General features: G+C 34.7%; 3 protein-coding genes across 4 annotated transcripts; 2 read left to right on the top strand and 1 right to left on the bottom strand.

Annotated features, from left to right (window-relative positions):
• Nucleotides 1-2377: 2377 nt before the first annotated feature.
• On the bottom strand, nucleotides 2378-7172 carry LOC133189582 (N-alpha-acetyltransferase 25, NatB auxiliary subunit-like). Its single transcript, XM_061324961.1, has 2 exons — nucleotides 6927-7172; nucleotides 2378-5223 (listed from the first exon to the last, which is right to left on the bottom strand). The coding sequence occupies exons 1-2, from the start codon at nucleotides 7170-7172 to the stop codon at nucleotides 2551-2553; spliced, it is 2919 nt and encodes a 972-aa protein (XP_061180945.1). The 3' UTR covers nucleotides 2378-2550.
• A 176-nt stretch (nucleotides 7173-7348) lies between these two features.
• Nucleotides 7349-10880, top strand: LOC133189758 (uncharacterized). Of its 2 annotated transcripts, none has more exons than XM_061325157.1 (2): nucleotides 7349-7413; nucleotides 8816-10880. In XM_061325157.1, exon 2 carries the CDS (start codon nucleotides 8825-8827, stop codon nucleotides 9233-9235), a length of 411 nt encoding a protein of 136 aa, XP_061181141.1. In that variant the 5' UTR covers nucleotides 7349-7413; nucleotides 8816-8824; the 3' UTR covers nucleotides 9236-10880. The 2 variants fall into 2 exon arrangements, with proteins under 2 accessions (XP_061181141.1, XP_061181139.1); XM_061325155.1 differs by having other exon boundaries at nucleotides 7350-7417.
• A 3265-nt stretch (nucleotides 10881-14145) lies between these two features.
• Nucleotides 14146-17432, top strand: LOC133189757 (uncharacterized). Its single transcript, XM_061325154.1, has 2 exons — nucleotides 14146-14312; nucleotides 16599-17432. The coding sequence occupies exons 1-2, from the start codon at nucleotides 14298-14300 to the stop codon at nucleotides 17052-17054; spliced, it is 471 nt and encodes a 156-aa protein (XP_061181138.1). The 5' UTR covers nucleotides 14146-14297; the 3' UTR covers nucleotides 17055-17432.
• Nucleotides 17433-17567: the final 135 nt, after the last annotated feature.

Below are 17567 nucleotides of genomic sequence, written 5' to 3'. Positions count from 1 at the left end.
AATTAAAAAAATTGAAAATAGTTGGGTAAAGAAAAGCAGACCAAGTTTATATCCTCACAAGGTCAATGGTCTTGAGTCAACTCATTACTCTAGCTGGGACACTGATTTTGATGAATGTTGCCATGGTTACTAAAATCAAAATTTCTGAAAAATTCTTTTAAAAGGCAGAATTATGTATTTTAGTGTGGTCTACTTATGTGCCAAGTTATATTGAAATTGGACCAAAACTAGGAAGAGTAGCATTTTAAAAGAATTTCACAGAAATTTCTATTTTAGTAACCATAGCAACACTTCATCTAAATCAAAAACTGACATATAGAATTATGTATCTTAGTGTGGTCTGCTTGTGTATCAAGTTATATTGAAATCAGACCACAACTGTAGGAGGAGTAGCATTTTAAAAGAATTTCACAGAAATTTCTATTTCTAGTAACCATGGCAACACTGTTCATGGAGATCAAACCAATACATAAAATTATGTATTTTTGTGTGGTCTACTTGTGTGTCAAGTTATATTGAAATTGGACTAAACTGTAGAGCATTTTGAATAATTGTTTACACTACAGACAAATAGACGGACACCTTATTTCTGGTCTCTGACCAGTAGAGCTAAAAATTCTATATAAAAAATTAAACATTTCAGAAAAAAATATATGTTTCAACACAATCAATCACAAGAAGACCTCGTAGCACAGTGGTCAACACATTCAGTCTTATGCCTAACCTCGATCTTTGGAGAGAGTTGGAAATATGTGTAAAGCTCTTTTTTTTCTTTGAACAGCCCTTAAAAAATGTGAAAAATTAAATCATTTATCAATAAGTTATTCAAAAAATAAAGAAAGCAAATGTGTAATTTTCATGAAATTCTTATGAATCCGCGAATTTTCTTTGATTTTGTTCCATTGTTTTGACGTTTTACTAATCTTCTCACAGTTGTATATTTTCAGGGCCTGTAATTGAAATTGATATTCATATCTTTCATAGACAAATGTCTTTTCTAAGAGCGGGGGATTGTCCTTGCCTTGTAAACCTCCATTCTTTGAATCTGCACTACCTAGGATTGACTACCGGTAATCATGGCCTTGCCCTTTTAGAGAAAATAATTCTTGATTTTTTTTCTCACATAATTACATGTGAAAGTTTGATTCCCTATCCCCCCTTCCCTCTGACAAAGATTTAAAGAAAGAGGATGATCCCCCGCTCTGAGACAATATTTTTATCAATTTGCAGAGTTCACGGAAAAGTTATATTTTTCTAAAATTATGTTTTCAGTAATGGCAGCTTCAACACTCTTCATTCATTTATTTTATTGAATGACTTATTGGTTGATAATTTGTTTTTTAAGGTTGCCAGTTAGGCATATTGAGTGGAAAATGAGTTTACTGGAACCATAATAAATGATTTTTTATGCGTTCAGTCTTACGCATAACTGTGAGCTTTGGAGAGAGTTCGAATCATCAGTGAAGGTTTTTTTTTCTTTTCACATACCATAAAAACATATGTGAAAAATCAATTATTTATCAATGTTATTCAATAAAATAAGGAAGCATATGTGTTTAAAAGAAGATATTGAAAATACAATTTTTGAAAAATATATTTTAATGTGAACTTTTAGAATTGAGATATGTCTTTCTTCAGAGTGGGAGATTGTACGCCTCTATTCTTTAATTTAAATCTTTACTACCTGCTATTATTCACTACTTCACTACTACTATTATTATGACTTACTGTGGTCCTGCTGTTTTTAAAACATTTTTCCATTTTTTTAAAAAACATTTTACCACCTGGGGATGCTTGCATATGTGGCCCTTCTGTTCTGTCAGTTTGAAAATACATTTCATAAATCTGATACATTCCCATGAAAAACTTTGATTGCTATTGTAACTCACCTATCATGGAGACCATCATTTGAACAAAATTTAATCTACATAAGGATGCTTAGATATCGGGAACACTTACCATGACCCTGCTGTTCTCAAAGAGAAATCTTTTTTAAACATTTTTCCAAATATATTTCCATGTAAAAACTTTGATCCGCCATCCTACTCCTGGCGCCCAAGTTTTAAAAACAACTTTGAATCTGCACTACTAGTTTAGAGGAATTGTTCAAATTAATGAAGCATCCAAATTGCTGAAACATATTTGGTTGAAATTAATGTAAATTGTTTTCCCTGTGTTTCCTCTGGAGGATTACTGCCTCCATATTATACAGGCTCAACTGTTAATCTTATTTTGTCATACTTTTGAAAGAGGGGCAGTGTTGTACATTAAATCTGTGTTTCCTCATACCTTGGAATATTTAGTAAGCTTTTATCTCAAAGGTCACACATTAACTTTTTAAACACTATGGAAAAATATTAACAAGTTAAAAACAACATGCCTGTATAAAACCATTGTATATTGATCAATCAAAAAACAAACAAATACAGCCCAATGGTATCAAAATCAATATTGATAATGTTCCAAGCTCTGGAGTAAGTCAGATTGTGTGGTTTTACATACATTTTCTTTTTAAAACCCTTTTATAGTAATATTCTATGAAATTTTATGTCACAGTCTTAGACTACTGAAATATTGTAATTTGTTATGGATAATTTCACACACTTCTCGGGATGAAGTCTGATAGCTAGTCTCAATACCCTTCAACACCTCCTTCCGAACCTCAGTAGCCTCGGGAAAATCACTGTCCTCTGACTCAGCTATACTCAAACTGCTAAAGTCTACTGATAATAGCACAGGGTCAAGGTCACGCATGGCTACATGCATATCCTTGGCACAAGAGTCAAAACTAGCAACAAGCTTTGTAAAATTAGAGAAGACGGCAGGAAGTGGTGGTGGAGTCTCAGCTTTCTTCTTCCGACATCTCTTGTTCCAGGAAGTTTTCAGTGGTTTTAAGATTTTGTGGCAGACCCCTGTTAAGATGGCTGAGTGGGACAGAGTTTCCACCAAAAGAGAGAGGTTTTCAGCTAAAGCAGCATTAATGGATTTCTTCCCATCTATTTCTGTAAATAGGGTACCTCTGTATTTGGTTAAAAGGCTTGTGAGAATTTCTGGAACTTTTTGGGAAGGTGATTCTTGTTTTTCATTTTCTGAGTGCTCTAAATCCTCTGACTGCAATTTGAACACATGTAAAATATACTCAATCATTGAACACACAACTTGGTAATGTCCATCTGCAAGATATTTGGATATCCGTGTTGGACTTGGGCCTTGTAGAGAGTATTTGTAGACTGTGCTGAATTCCTTTTCATATTCCTTGGCATGCTCACACAGCTGTTTTCCAAGTGATTCTAGAATTTCATTTGCAGCCTTTTTCTCTGGACCTACTCCATTGTTCATGTTTTTTGTGTTGGATCCCACTTGCTGACCAAGGCTTACCGCACAAGCAATAATCCTTAAAGTCAAACTTCTAATTCTTAGCCAGGCTTTTTCTTCATTAAAGGAGAAATCAGAGGCTGCTTTTGAGTTATAACATTCTTTTTCCCATGCTTCCATGATTCGTAGATCACGATTATCACAGAGTTTTTCAAAATCCGCAGCAGGTGCTCCTTCTTCAGACGGATCGATCTCCATGTAGGTCACCATCTGCTCCGCACTCTGATGACTGGACGTCTCCAGAATAAGGTCCAGAAGCATACTTTCCACTTTTGCACAAGCATACTGTAGGGAATTCTGTAATTTGTCCCTGAATCTCACAAACTCAAAGATTTTATTGAACGAGCCGTATTTATATGCTGCAATCAAATACTCTGCAGTTTCTTTGTGATTCACAGCAAAGAATTTGAGCATGCTTCCAAAGTTTGCACCAGCAGCTGCAAAATGTCCTAGCCTGATCATGTGATTGGAAATGAGATATCCAAGTGTGTCATTCATAATGTGTTTAACCTCTAGACTCTCATACAGTTGCTGACAAGGACCATAAGCACCCAGTTGGGAAAACAAGTGAATGAGCAGCACCTTGAACTGAAAATTGGCTGGGCAGTTTTTGGAGCCTCTCTGAAGCTGGACAATGGCTTCTATAAGGTAATGCTGATCTTTTGTTTCCCCCCATACTTCAACTAAAAGGTAAGCTGCCATCAGCAAAAAATTGTCAGAAAACTGAATGTCTGTGATAAGGAGATCTTTGCCAAACTCCAAGCCATGGTGATACCTCTGTATACATTCTTTGGATAAAGCAAGTTTTTCTGATGAGGTTTTGGTGTCAAGGATTCCAAGATACCTTGCCAATTGCAAAATGGTCAAGTGACGTTGCATAACTTTCATGTCCGATGCGAACACAATGCTGCCATCAGAATTATGTAGATCTAGGGATTTTGTGAATAAGTCAATCATTTCCACTTGTTGTGGTTTTGTTATTAAATCAGTAAACAGTTTCATATCATCATAACAACAGCTTTTGTCTCCAAATGTCTTAAAGTATTCCTGTAAAAGCTCCAGGGGTGATCCTGTAGGCTCAAGAGAAAGTTCTTTGTTTTCTCCAAGCATCTTGATCAGTTCTAGCTGTGCTAGGAATGGGCCCCGCAATGGCCTCTCTCCTGAACAAGATGTAATGGTCTGACTAATGAATGCAGATGTCATGTCAATGCTGTGATCAGTTTCACAGTCTTTAGCATCTTCTGGTGGTGTCCATTTTGATTGCACAATTTTCAAACAAGAAGAAAGATAGTCTTTCCAATACTGCCAATGATCTGGATTTTCTTTCAACAGAAACTTGAATTTTGCATTTGCATCAGGCCATTTATTCAATTCTGAAAACATTTCTGCAGCTTTCTTTTCCTTAAAGAAGGTTTCACTTGTTAGTTTCTCCCCTAAAGGCCCTGTTACTACTTCATACGCTTCCTCCCACTTCCCTAGCAGATTTAGAATAATCAAGTACAGCTGTACTTCTGCCTCTGCGTTAATCTTATTCTCGTCTATGTACTTCTTGATCATCCTCTCTGCCAGTGGAAGAAACATTCCCTTCGCTAGCTTTTCGTTATCGCTTGTCTGACTCTGCATGACAATACTCATCACCGCCCAGAAGTAGTAAGGGTTCTTGTTTGGCTGAAGCCGATGGAGCAACATAGCAGTCTGCTGCTGCTTTTTGTAATCACCCAGGCGGACGTAAGCCATAAACAGAGCTGATAGAATATCTTCATTTTCTGGGCAATTCTTCCGGGCATTCTCATACAGGTCTGCGATGGCCTCCAGTCTATAGAGCTCTCTGTAACATATGGCCATTGCCTACAAAATAAAAATCATTATAAATTGTTGCATGATAACCAAAGAAGATTTTATTTGTTACCATTCATAAAAATTAACCCAAGGTTTTTAACTTCATCCTTTGATAAGGCCAAAAAAAATAATAGTCTTGTTTCCTGCTACCAGCCTGAAAAAAATAGGGTAGGTAGGTAGGAAAATTATTTTATTTCATTTTTTTATTTTATTTTTTCCGACAGAATTTTTTGGGTATGAATTAATACAAGATCAAATTAAACATGCCACAGGTCAATATTGTCTTTTAAAATTAAATTTCATGTCTTTTTATGCACAACTCAAGTGGTATTTTATGAAAGTCCTATTTAAAACAAGAATTTCATGAAATGCTTGTTTTGTGTTAACATGGAAATCGATTACGGTGACAGAACAATGAAATTCTGGAAAATTTTTTCTTCCAAAACTAAAAAAAAACTTTAGGGCCGGGTGCAAAAAAATAGGGTAGGTCGGGTAGCAGGAAACAAGACTATTATTTTTTTTGGCCTAACAAACTTGAGCACTTCATTATCATGATTATGAGGAATTAATCATATTTTCAAGGAAATGGTTTTCTATAACCAAAACTTAAAAACAATATATAAAATCTACAATAGACCTATAAAAATGACTATCCATGACACAATGTAATTCTCTCCTATTAGCTGTACAGCTGAACAGACTGGTGTGATATTATTGTATAGAGTGAACATATCATAAAGATCAGGGTAACATATAAATGGGTGTGGCAAGTTTTAAATTAGATTGAATAACATGACAGAAGTTTGCAAGCTTCCTGTTAAAATCACCCAAAGCACTTGCTGTCTAGGTTCAACAATATTTTTGGTAATTTTTTTTTAAATAACTTAAATTGATATGTGTTAATATCGATCATATCTTAAACCTCGCGACATAACCAGTCTCAACCAATGCCAATTTCTTTTGAATTACATCATGAATTATACTAGAATTTATTCGGGCTGATAGAATTTGCTTTTGAATGACACATAAGTCATCAGTCCAAATGACTGATAGAAATATTTGGTTTTTGGAAACTAAGCATTTTGGCATTGGGAATGGGACCTTATTTCAGCCCCCTACAGTCCCGTAACAAAAACCTGAATTGTCAAGATAAACAGATCAATATTGATTATGATGCACACTGATTATGAGGAAGTTTTACTGATAAATAAAAATGCATTGAAACATGAAAATAATACAATAAAGTCATCATGGATTTCGGAAAAGGGAGGAGCGCCCTAAGAGGGAAGTGGGCGGCAGTAGGCGGACTGCCCTGTGGAATAATCAAGATGGAATGCTACCGAAAGCAAAAATGACTGCAGTTCTCCTTAAGGTCGTACTCCATATAATTTGGAGTTAAGATACCTTGTGTTTTATATTATGGAGTAATTTTATTTTAATTTACAGAAACAAGTGCCCCAGACTTGTTCTCAACTTTTTATAAAACTCATACCATTTTAATTGTCATAAAATATATTCGAACATTGTGAATACCGTTACAGGACAATAACCTGCAGTAAAACTTTTTTTTTAACTTTCTTATTTTGTGTTAAATACGAATTATCTGCCCTTTGAGATCAGACTAGCATTTCAATCAGTGTACTACTCATACGAGCAATTTAATTTTGTAGTTTTCTTATTCACATCAGAGACAGAATAAAAACAGCGCATGCCTGTAGGGTAGCTTCGTCTGTAGGGTGTTGAGAATGAATTTCGTCTAGAATCACGGTACTCTCATCGTGACGACCAAGTCTCAACAAGGCAAGTGCTTTCAAAACTTTTGCACATTGGAAGTATTTGTGTTTCTTTAGAGCTTTTTCTGCTTCCTGTATGGCTTTCTTGTTATTTCCGTTATCCAGACAATCATAAATTGGACGAAGACGCCTTTCATTGACATCCACATGGCTACCGGATGCCATTTTTGGAAATGCAAACGTGTTTTAGACATCGATTTTTAGGAGTATTCGGATGTCTGTGTTCTAAAGCGTTCATACGACGCCGGTTTTCCGGAGTTTTCAATCTTGTTTCAAATGATTTGTCAATTAGGGTCAAACATCAGTTTCCAGTTTCATATCCATGAAGAAGAAAGTTACTGTAACTGTTTTTGTAAACATTACGTCAGAAAAGGAAAAAGAGGATCTTTCATGCACTGACATAAATGTAAGTGATTTATATCTGTCAGTGAGGACGGGGCAATCTTTAGCCGATCATGAAGCATTTCTGTATATGTAATGTATAGGACAAGTTGACAACATTAACTTTTATATCTGTCAGGTCCGGTACAATCACTACAATTAGCTACGTAGCTTAAATTACCTACATAGCTTTATTTAGCTACTCGAAGTAGCTTTAATTAGCTACTCAATCATACTTATTTCTTAAATGAGCATTTTTCAGCATGATTGAAAAATTGTACTTTAATGCTGTTAAAGTTTTTAACTTTAAACTGATCTGAAAACAAATCAAATCAAAGTATAAAAAGTTTTGAAGCTATATACAACAGTTTATTTGTGACAAAAAAGTTACTTAGTGAATGAAATAACAAATGTAACAGGAGATGAAAAAAATGTAATGGGCCAGACCAGGATTCAAACCTTTGCCTCCTGAATCTCCAGTCTAAGCTATCTGGCCAGTGGCCACTAGAGATTAAACCTGTCTGACCGCAGTATTCCTCCATCCTCAAAGGCCTACTCCCACCAAGATACCAACCCAGGCTTTTCCCATGCAGTTCTTTCACCTTTCACATCCAAAGCATGGCACATCACCATATATGTAACAGGAGAGGACTAGATCAGGATTCAAACCTGGGTCCCCTCCAGTTAGATGCTTTACCAACTAAGCCATCCAGGCCGATATCCGTGGACCAAACCATCACACAAAGAAGACCAGTTCCGGTTAACATGATAATTTATTGGTTAAAATTCAGCACAATGTGAAGTAATCATACTTATCAATGTCTAACTGCACACAAGGTGGTGCATAGTTACTCAAACAATAGAAATAAATCTTTTGCTTAAAATTGTTCAAAAGTAGCAATGAATGTTAAAGCTGTCTTTGCTCTTTTTAAAATTCTATTGTACAAATATTAGTAGTCACATACTTCGTCAATTTTAAATAAAAAGCCAACTTGTAAAAACTTGCATTAAAAATAGCTAAATCAAGCTACTTCAAGTAGCTAAATAGCTACATAGGTAATTTAAGCTAGATAGCTAAATGTAGTGAATGTACGGACCTTTCTGTACCTTGAAAATATTTAATATGAACTGTGAAGCCATGGCATGAGTTTAGAAACATGATACCGAGAACATTTTACCTTTTATTTCATTCTAAACTATTAGTCATGTTATGTTGTTGTGCACCACAGTGACACATTTAACCAAGTTAAACTTGACAATTGAAAAAAAATACTTATTGTACATGTATGTCATTTTCCTAGTATCAGTTTTTATGTATAGGGCTGAGGTGTTTTGTTAGTACATGTACTAGTACAATCATTTTATGATAGTTTATTGGTGAGATAGATAAGGGGTGATTCTTGATACTTTTTTTTTTTCTTTTGAAGTAAAGAGAAATGGCAGGTGTGATGGGAATGGCATTTATTCCTTATTACAATCAACTGATGACAATCCTGGAGACAAATGATGAACTAAAGAAAAGTGCGAGAGGTATCTTCAAGCAAATGGCTTGGGCAGCTGGAGGGACAGCTGTGGGTGGAGTCCTTCTAGGCCCCCCTGGCGCCATGGTTGGGGGAGTGGCAGGATCCATGATTGGTTATATTTGTTCTGATGAGTACACTGCAATGATTAAAGTGTTAGAAAATTTAAATGATGAGGAGAAACAGAAGGTTGTGAAGGCTGTACAGGAATTAGTAGGCACCTCCTCCATAGAAGCCCTCACTAGATTCATCTCACAACAAGTACAAAGAGACATGCTTTTAAAACTGCTCAGAGATTTTGTAGGTGACATTCAAAAAGGAGGATAAAATTTTATCCACTTTATGCAAATATCATGGAAGAGTCATGGTTGAATGAATTTCAGAGCAGTTATTTTTGCTGAATACCTGTTAACATTTCTGTGAATCAGACATTAAATGAAATAATATCTACAACTTTTGTATGATTCTGAATTTAATTGTAGTTCTATATGATTCTTTCATTACAGAATTTGAGTTAATCCCTCAAAGGATATGTAATAACAACATGGATATTCTTTTATTAAACTGACTTGTTTAAGACCTTTTCATTTTTTTTATATGTCCCATAATATGCTATGATTTTGAATGCACTGAAAATTGTAACATATTTATATTTTCATTTTAAGAATGACTTTTAGCTCACCTGAGCTAAAAGCGCAAGTTAGCTTTTCTGGTCACATTTTGTCCAGCATCTGTCTGTAAACTTTTCACATTTTTGACTTCTTCTGAAGAACAACTTGGTCAATTTTAAGCAAACTTGCCAAAAAGCATCCCTTTGGTGAAGGGTATTCAAGTTTGTTCAAACAAAGGGGATATAATTTCAGAATTAGTGAAAATTTAAAGGCATCTTTCAAAAATCTCAAGAACCACAGGGCCAGAAACTTATGTGAAAGCTTCATTACGTAGAGTAGATTCAAGACTTTTTCAAACTATTACCCTAGGGGGTAGGGTGTGGCCACAATGGACAAATCAAAGTATTACATAGAAATAATTCTTTAAAAATCTTACAAGAACGGCAAAGGTATGATTAGTGATATTTAAATGGAAGCATTCTCAGTAGTGTAGGTTCATGTTTGTTCAAATCACAACCCCTGGGGATAGGGTGTGGCCACAATAAGTGATTAATGTTTAACATATATAGGAAAAAATATTTAAAAATCTTTTACTCAAGAACAGCAAAGGCATGATAAGTGATATTGATATGGAAGAATCCTGAAGGTAGCATAGATTCAAGTTTGTTTAGATTATGACCCTGTGGTAGGGTGGGGGCAAAGTAGACGATCAAAGCTTTACATAGGAATGCATGTATAAAGAAAAAAATCTTTTCAATAACAGCAAAGACATTACTGTATACAGGGTTATTTTCGCCCTTTCACACCTGCGAACAATTTTGTCCCTTTCAAATTCACCTAGACACAGTTCTGTTTTAGAGATAATGCTGTTTTCTTTGAATTCAACCCATTTTAAATTTGCCCAATTGTGAGGAGGTTAAAAGGGCGAAAATAAAATGGGGGCAAAAATTTCCCTGCATACAGAATTAGCATATTAATATAGAAGCACCCTGTAGGTAGTGTAGATTCAAATTTGTTCATATCATGACCTCTGGGGGTAGGGTGGGGCCACAATGGACAATCAAAGTTTTACATAGGAATATATAGGAAAAAATCTGCTGATGAAGAACAGCAGGCAATTAGTGACTCACTCAGGTGAGCATTGTGGCCTATGGGCCTCTTGTTTGTTTGTGCTGTGATGTATAGAAAAATAATTTAATAAAATTGAAACAGATGTATTGTTAATAATTTATACTGTTTGATTTTTATCTTTAACTACTAAAATTTTAAAGTTTGTTTATGAATACACATACTTTTATATTAGTCTTTTTTATTTTCAGAAATCTTTTTGTATATTCATTTTTTTGTAATTTTTGGCAACACTCTTGAATCATTAAAGTATTTCATTTTTTTAACACTGTATTTGTTCTATTTCATAATTATATTGACTATACTATAAGTTTAACTGAGGCAGATTTTCTAACATTTACATTTTACTTGTCACTGTCTTGCCCAGACTATGTGCTCAACTATTCTTTAAACAATTCTTAAACATTCCATCGAGTTTTATCACTTTTTACAGTACACAGTAAAGTCACTTTGAGTGAACAAAGGGCACTTGACATATGGATGGTGTAACCCCCCCCCCCCCTTTCTTGAGAATTTTTTTTAGACACTATAACTTAAACAAAAATACATGAATTCATAGCTCATCATACCTATATTCTGATATCTGGTCTCATTTTCAGAATCTGTTTCTTTTTTAAGTTTTAGAGATAGCCTCTCTACGGTAAATAAAAATATTAAAGCATGTAGTGGCAGTCTGTAAAACTTACCAAAAACAGAAAATTTATCTTGTCCAACTCCTTGCCATACATGGTTCATTTGTAAGAATTTGTTCTTTCGCTAGTTTGTTTCATACAGAATATTGTTATTAGACAAGACAACTTAAATTTACTTAAAAGTAATACATGGATGGGAACATTGTTTTCAATAATTACACTGTTCTTAAACCATAGGACCTAAATTTACTTTAAGAGTAAACTAGGAACAATTAAGCTAATCCTTGCTGATAAACTGAAAACTGTGACTGTTTCGTGTTTTTTGGAAGTTAACATAAACTTCATCAAATGGCTTAACTTAAGTAACTGACAATAGACTTTCTATAGTGAAACCTCTTCTGTCTTTGGATACTATCCACAGTTAATATCAGGAGATGTTTCATAGAAGACATGGAGTCTTTGATTTTAAAGGTCATTTGAGTCAGGTGACCTATTGCTATCTCTTTTTCATCCATGATTGTTCGTCGTGTGTTGTCCGTTAACATTTGAACATTTTCTGCTTCTTCTCTGGACTGCTGAACAAATTTCGACCAATTTTGGCATGTACGTCTATAGGTAAAGGGGATTAAAATTGTGAATTTCATTGTCCCATCTGCCCCCTGGGGCCTGAGAGGTGGGGCTAAAACCATCAAAATTAATGCATTTAAAAAAAATCTTCTTTCTTCTGGAAATCAAGCCAAAAAAATGTTGGCGTAATTGTAACAAGCATTGAGCCCTCAGTCAAAATTATGAAATCCATGGCCTCAGGATCAGGGGGTTCTGGTACTAGGGTGGAGCTCTATGTATCATATTGTGAAAATACATAAATTCTTCAAAAATCTTCTCTCCCCCTGTATATTTATTACACAGACTAAGGCCAAAAAAATTAATCAATAGTTCCTCCAGCACCAGATCAAAAACTTCCGCATTGATCAAGTTTATTGACATAATGAAAAGGGAAATACAATCTAATTAAATTTCTATTTTTCCAAGTTGAAAAGGAAAATCGAGTTATTCCCCTTTTTCATAAATGCTAATAGCTAGACGTTCTTATTAGATAAACTTGTTAATTTATACGGTATTTTATGAATTAACTTTTAAACAAAAGTTTGGAATAACATTATTTAAGGTTGAATACATATCATAATTAATGTAAGAGAACAAAAAAAAAAGTAAGAATCATTTGATCTATCATTTTGTTGAATGACTGACATGAAAAAGGGTATAACACCTGCTAAAAAGAAATCTGCCTGCCTGCCGCATTGAATTTTGAAAATTTGAGATTTTTTTTAACCTAAGTACATAGATTTAATAATCAAGAGTGTCTCTTCAAAAGTTTTGAAGTGCATGGCGCCTGGGTCTGGAGTTCTGATGTTGAAGCAGGGCTCTAATGGTTATGTATGGTAAAATGCATTAATTTTAAAATCTTTCAAAAATAAATCTTTTTCTCTGCTCTTGGGTGTTCAGAATACAAACTAAGTGCATGGTTATGATGAGCAAGAGTGCTTCTTCCAGAATTGTGAAATTCATGCGCCCTGGGTCAGGTGTTCCGGAGTTAGGACTGGGCTGTATTGATCATATAAGGAAAACGCATTTATTCTTTGAGTATCTTTTTCTCTGCACCTGTATATTTAGAAGACAAATTAAGTGCATGATTATAATGTGCAAGAATGCTTTTTTTTTTTCAAAAATTTTGGAATTCATGGCGTCTGTGTCAGGGGTACTGGAGTTAGGACAGAATTTAGATTGAAAGGTCAATTATTTTTAATTCTAATTTAAAGAAATGCTTTACTTAAAACACAAGTTGCACTGTAAAGAGGGATAATGCTGTAATTAATGATTCAATTAAAATACCGCGAATATTCTCTCTCTCTCTCTCTCTCTCTCTCTCTGACCCCATTAATATCTTTTGGCGACATAATACTAGTATTCACATTTTTGCAGCGTACATCGTTGTCTACCACAATATGTACCAATATGTAGGTACATTTTGTGGCCCATTCTGCATGGAGGAAAAAATGCTCATCTCTTAGATCGGCACATATTGTCTCCAGTGTCAATACATGTATGTAGAGTTGGATGGCACTATGCGCATTGATGGTATAGGTATATATACAGGTATATATACATATTCACGCCGGCGACAATATGTACAGGGCGACAAAATGTAACCCCCCCCCCCAATAATTTCTGAAAAGATGTTCAAAGATTTTTCTTTGTAAACTTCTGTTTGATACTTTTAAATACGTTCCCTTTGGTCTTTATGTAGATGTTGAACATGATTTTTCCCATTCAGGGACTTCAGTCATGTTGTACGGTGTCGTTTTCGTCAGCAAGGGCGAAACCAAGATTTCCGGGGGGAGGGGCATTTTAAACAGTTAAATGGTTCGAAACGTGTTTGTTCGACTGATTTTGGTAGGGGGTGGAGGACATAAATGCTCGTGCAATTCTCTCTCTCTCTCTCTCTCTCTCTCTCTCTCTCTGGAATGGTTCAGGTGTTTGTCATATAGCTGTTTTAAAAATGTCTTTGAGTTTGACATTGTGGTAATGAATATGACAAGACCAGTGTCGTTAAACTTTTATGTGAAATAATCTATAAAATTTAACGAGTCATTGTTAACTGAAGCAGTTGGAGATGAACAATCTTCGTCAGACATTTCAACAAGCTTAGTCGTTTGTCTTCTGTCACAACCCATCACAGGGAAATAGGAAGAAAGAAACGCAGTGTTAATTAATGCAGTAAAACAAATTAGCTAATCTGCATATTGTACTTATCGTGTCAGGACAATATGAAGAGGAATTAATCAAATATTTATGATGTCAAGTCGCAATATACTTTACGCAACATATTAAGGATGCGCTGGACAGCTTCACAAAGTGTTTTATCGCCAGTAATTATAGACGCTTTATAATCCCGCGGGGCGGGGGAAATGGCCTAATAAAAAAACTGCTTCTTAGTTACCGGGCTACGACGTCTCCATGTTACCAGTAAAGGTAAATATCTCTCTCTCTCTCTCTCTCTCTCTCTCTCTCTAAGAATGGGATTGATTTTTTTTAAAATGATTCCTTGATTTGCATTGTGACATAAAATTTTGCTTTTCGGTGACTGTAAGACCTCAAAAGAAATATATATTTTTTGTTGTTTATCAAAATATGATGAAGCGTGTACATCCATTAATGTCAATATTGACACATTAATTTTAATAGTTCCCTTTATAACGACAACACAATAGTACCCGGGGTGTGTTATGAGATTAGCTGGACTATCTCCGGGTTGATATAAAATCAATCACAACAAAACATCGATGATGATGATTACATCACTGATAACAGACACCTGGCCGGAGGAAGCCTAGGCTATATATATATAAGTCAACATATTGTTTGTTTGGGGTATTAGATATCAGACAGACAATATTTGGCTTCTTTTTCTGCAAACAATCGTGTGATCGACACGGTCCAAATGAAAAATCATTTTCTCAGGAAAAATACAATTTTTGGGAGGAAGGTAAGGGTCTTCACTTGTTGAAAGATACGTGAAGCTTAAACTTAATTGTATGGTGACAAAACAGAGGCATATTTTCAAAAAGAAAAAAAAATCAAAAATACGTGATTTTTTTCCATTCTACTGTGTTATGTAAGTTAAATCATAGTCTATAAATTCAATCAAGCATGCTTCGCAGCTGTTCGATTGCTGAACATGGTTGAATGATTAGATCCTAACTCGCTGTTATAATAGGAATCGTGAGTCGCGTTGTATAGAAGTGATTGTTAACTGGAAATTAATCAAGAGAAAGTTACCCAAAAAAAAAAAAAAAGGAAAGGGTTTAGCAATATATTAAGGTAAGTTTTACCTGGTCGGACCCCTTGTGATTAAATAATTACTAAAATATAGCGCTGTAATAAAAAAAAAAAAAAACAGAAATGGGGAATGTGAAAGTTTTAACGACTTGAAAAAAATGTAGATCAAAGATTGCTGTCTGTAATCAGACAATTTATGTTTCCTGAAATTAAAGTTCTGGAACTCTTTTTTTTCTCAGACAATCAGTCTATAATAGACCAAACTTACTTGAACAAAATTATTGTTATTGCGTTACTCAACATATATATGATGTTTCAAAACAAAGAGAGGGCAGATAGATCAACAATTTATTATTAATTAATGAGAATCTTGGAGCTCCACCCAAGTATTAAGAGTAGATTCTCAGAATAATATCTTTTTGACATATGCTTCCTGTCTGTCGCTGCGTGACATTGGTTGGAGGAATTCATTAATTGACATTTAAGCAATGAAAATTAAGGTTCAACTAGTATTGAAATGAAGTTTATATTACCTTCAGTGTTCATACTTATATTTGTTCTAAAATTAGTATACATACTTATATACAAAAAAGACGGGAGGATTGCGTACTTTAAAATACCTGTGCTCTCGACTTCATAATAAATATAATATTATGTATATTAAATTTAAATTCTAAAATATAATTATCTTTCAAATTCTTATTGTTCTTCAGTTAGTTTCAGAAAATTCTTAACCGTTACGTTGCTTTGTTTTTACGTTATCATGAAAGACTTGAAAATACAATTTTACTATGTATGTATGTATGTACCTGGGTACACAGATTTGTCCGAATTAGCAGGGTCAGCGGGTGGGGAAACATTACGTCCGAGTGATTGATCAACTTGTAACACAGGTCAACCAAACTATTGTACGTCGTTATATAATTTATATTCTTCATTTTATATTAGTATAGACATTCAAACTATTTATATCCCCTTTAGAGCGGCGTTCTAACAAACTATTGCTATTATATTACGACGAACAAGAGAACACTATATTTAAACTCTGGGTCAAAAGGTTATGATCTATAGTGTAATGAATTCAAACAATGATCGGGTGTAACAAAGCTCAACTTTAATGCTACGTAATGTTTAGACATTGCGCAACACTATGTCCACAATGTCTGTATTGACCTTTATAAGTCAGGGGAGTTCAAGTACCCTTATCCAAATCATTAAACATGAGAATAAGTTCACAATATTATACTAATGAACCTTATTATTAGAGTTCCTACAGTTTGTCTTAACCACAGATGTAAGCGTTGAACAATCGGTGTGCTATCCCTGATTGTAAAAGGGCGGGGTGCTAGAATTCCGTGATATATTATATGTAACTTGTCAAATCGTGACTTTCAGGACAAGTGTAATATTGGTGATTGATTTTGTGTGAGAAGTCAGTGTTAAATTATATGCTTTATTCGTGGTTTTATTCAATTCCAGATGAAGTACTACCCTTCAGAGATTCCCGACTCCGGCTGGGTTAAACCCACTATCGTGTTTATGGACAATAATGACAGATACGTCAGTCAGTGGCTTCTAGACTGTGAAAAATACAGTGTTCAGAGTGTGAACAAAGAGGAAAAACCAGACTATCCCCCCGCCTCACAGTGTGGCTCCAGTGAAATTTACTGCGAAGTGGCAGACATTGCAACAGATGATCGGAAAGAAATTCAGAGGTGGTCCACTTGGCGAATCAAAGTGAACGAACAGCTGATTAATAACGTGTTGGTGGTGGACCAGCTGTATGCGGAAGTGGACAGTGACACAAAAGAGGAAGTGCCGTCCAGCGCCAATTGTTTCCAGGAAGCCTCCAAAAGCATGCGAAAATCATCAACAGACTTATCGCTGCCAGATTTCACCGTGTACGGAATACCCCGAGTCCGACTCGGAAAGTAGATGTGAATTTGGAGATTACAATGTAATAATTGTTACTTATTACAATCACAGTGCAATAATACGTGACAGTGGTTTAGTATTATATAGCAATGTTTTGTATATTTGACACAGAATACCACAATACCAATTCCAGTAGTGCTTTCAAATTTGAAAACTTAATTATTCAGTTTCCCTGAAATTTATATGCATGTATACTCCTCAACAGAATACCACAATACCAATTCCAGTAGTGCTTTCAAATTTGAAAACTTAATTATTCAGTTTCCCTGTAATTTATATGCATGTATACTCCTCAACTTTGTAGAAACTAGAATGTAAAGGTGTATCGATCATTTTATTAAAAAGTGAAATGAATAATAAATTACACCAAAAGCTTTACTTTTTCGTTTTAAGCAGTGTTTTGTTTTGTTGTTTTAATAGTTTTTTTTAAATATTTCAAGTTGGATCAATAACGACAATTATGTTCAGTGTGCGATCAGCTGACAGTTCAAATCAATCATAAGCCAGTTAAAA

This window comes from Saccostrea echinata, unplaced genomic scaffold, assembly GCF_033153115.1.
Source record: "Saccostrea echinata isolate AGI-Se365-2 ecotype Australia unplaced genomic scaffold, CSIRO_AGI_Sech_v1 ptg000019l, whole genome shotgun sequence".
In the NCBI taxonomy this organism is placed as follows: Eukaryota; Metazoa; Mollusca; class Bivalvia; order Ostreida; family Ostreidae; genus Saccostrea; species Saccostrea echinata.
Note: the sequence above shows the minus strand (reverse complement) of the source record. Positions and strands in the feature narration are given on the sequence as shown.